Here is a 1,691-nt window from a genome sequence, read left to right as displayed (position 1 = left end):
AAGGCACCAATAGTTCATTATATATCTTAGTCCATCACATGTGAATCCATTTTGTAGACCCCAGTATCATTGGGCCAGGAACTGCACTTTGTGTCTTGCTTCTGTGGGACTGGGAAAGGCAGAAATAGGGAAAAGAGAGTAAGAGTAGAATAAAACAAGAAGGATTTTCATTGTTCTCATTTTAATGATTAGAGCCCAAATACACACCACTGGAGCAGTGAGAGTGAAGGAACATTTCCCCAACACAATGCAAAAGTTTTGTGAAACAAATCAACCTTATTTTGGAAAAAATCCAAGGTATTTCAATATTTAAACAAGTTGCTAGTAATTCTTAAACAGAGAGACTCTGGATGAGTCAACTTTTTCATGTTTCACCATTTTCTAGAAAAGGACCAAGGAACAGCTACTGTATATAACCAGAATGGCCAAAAAGCTTCCTTAGCTTTCATACAAAATTGCGGGCAATGGCCAATACTTTGGAGAACTCTCCTTCTCTCTGTCGCAGGATATAGGGTATTGGGGTTTTTATTCTAGTCCCTACTGGATTTCCATTGTCTTCTATGAGTACCACATTGTTGGAATCAAATCTAGGCGTCATGGGGGGACCAGGCATCTTGTGCCCTACAATCAAAGCCTTCTTCTTCTCTCCTTTGATAGCCAGAAGGATTTTATCTCCTACTTTGCCAACTCCAGTCTTGTTATACACGTGGATACATTTTGGTGGCCGGTGGTACGGCGTGTTCCCCAGGGTGCTGTTGTCCACCACTCGCACGCGGGTGAGTTTCTGTATGGCTTGGCATGCCCCCGTGATACTAGCAAAAGACAAGAAAGAACGAGAGACAGATCTCCTCAACAATCCTTGGGGAGCAAGCGCAAACCCAGCCCAGAACCTTGTCATTGCAGAAACCACTTGGAAGGCACCAGCAACAAATACATACCATATGGGTGACACACACTGCATTCAATGTGCTCTTTGAAAGCCAGATGCTACTTTGGGCTTTGCACACTCTTCACTAAATGTCAAACATAAAACGACTGTTCTACTCTGAAACATGATTAGAAGATGGCGTGAAGAGTGGCTTCCATTTACTGAGCTTTTTAGCAACTGCAGATGATTCCATTCAGCTCCAATTTACAAGCAAAAAAAAAAATGTGCTAGCTTCTGCCACAAACAGCCTACAGGAAGTTAAGGCTCAAGTCACGCTCTTTCAATCTTGTGCAGTCACCAGCAATAAGGACTTTTCTGACCAATCTTTTCTTCAGTGAAATCTGACTCTCATCTTATTCTGCTCCCAGGGACACCCCTGAGTTCCTGTTGTGGCTGTAGGTCACCACTGGAAGCAACAAGAAATCAAATAGATCATCACCTTCCCCATGTGGGAGGAACCAAGAGAGACGTAGTCTCTTCTTGTATCAGTTTGATCTGTGGGATTAGCAGGAGTAAGAAACAACAGAAATTAACTGCACAACACTAAGTTGTTAGGTCTGACTCTCAATACACTTGGGAACAGCACGGAAATGGAAATTGCAGGAATAAACTGCAAAATAACTCTTTTATTCAGGAAGCTCAAATTCGAGTGATTTGTTGCTTCTCTTCAAAGGACAACCAAACACAGCCCATGCAAAAAAGCAGGAAGATTATTTCTACTGCTAAACAACTGTTTTGCAGTAAGGTACAAGAAACATGCTGG

The 1,691-nt window shown here is 42.2% G+C and overlaps 1 protein-coding gene across 1 annotated transcript in view; it reads right to left on the bottom strand.

Moving 5' to 3' along the window:
• Nucleotides 1-300: 300 nt before the first annotated feature.
• The window catches only part of MRPL14 (mitochondrial ribosomal protein L14), a 3,168-nt gene continuing 1,777 nt past the window's right edge, over nt 301-1,691 (bottom strand). The window contains exon 2 of the mRNA XM_010006114.1: nt 301-812. Within this exon, the coding sequence (XP_010004416.1) occupies nt 446-812 (367 nt within the window). The 3' untranslated portion in view covers nt 301-445. The remainder of the gene's footprint in view (nt 813-1,691) is intronic.

This window comes from Chaetura pelagica, unplaced genomic scaffold (assembly GCF_000747805.2).
Source record: "Chaetura pelagica isolate M959 unplaced genomic scaffold, ChaPel_1.0 scaffold271, whole genome shotgun sequence".
In the NCBI taxonomy this organism is placed as follows: domain Eukaryota; kingdom Metazoa; phylum Chordata; class Aves; order Apodiformes; family Apodidae; genus Chaetura; species Chaetura pelagica.
The sequence above is the reverse complement of the archived record's forward strand: the minus strand, read 5'-3'. Positions and strand labels throughout refer to the sequence as shown.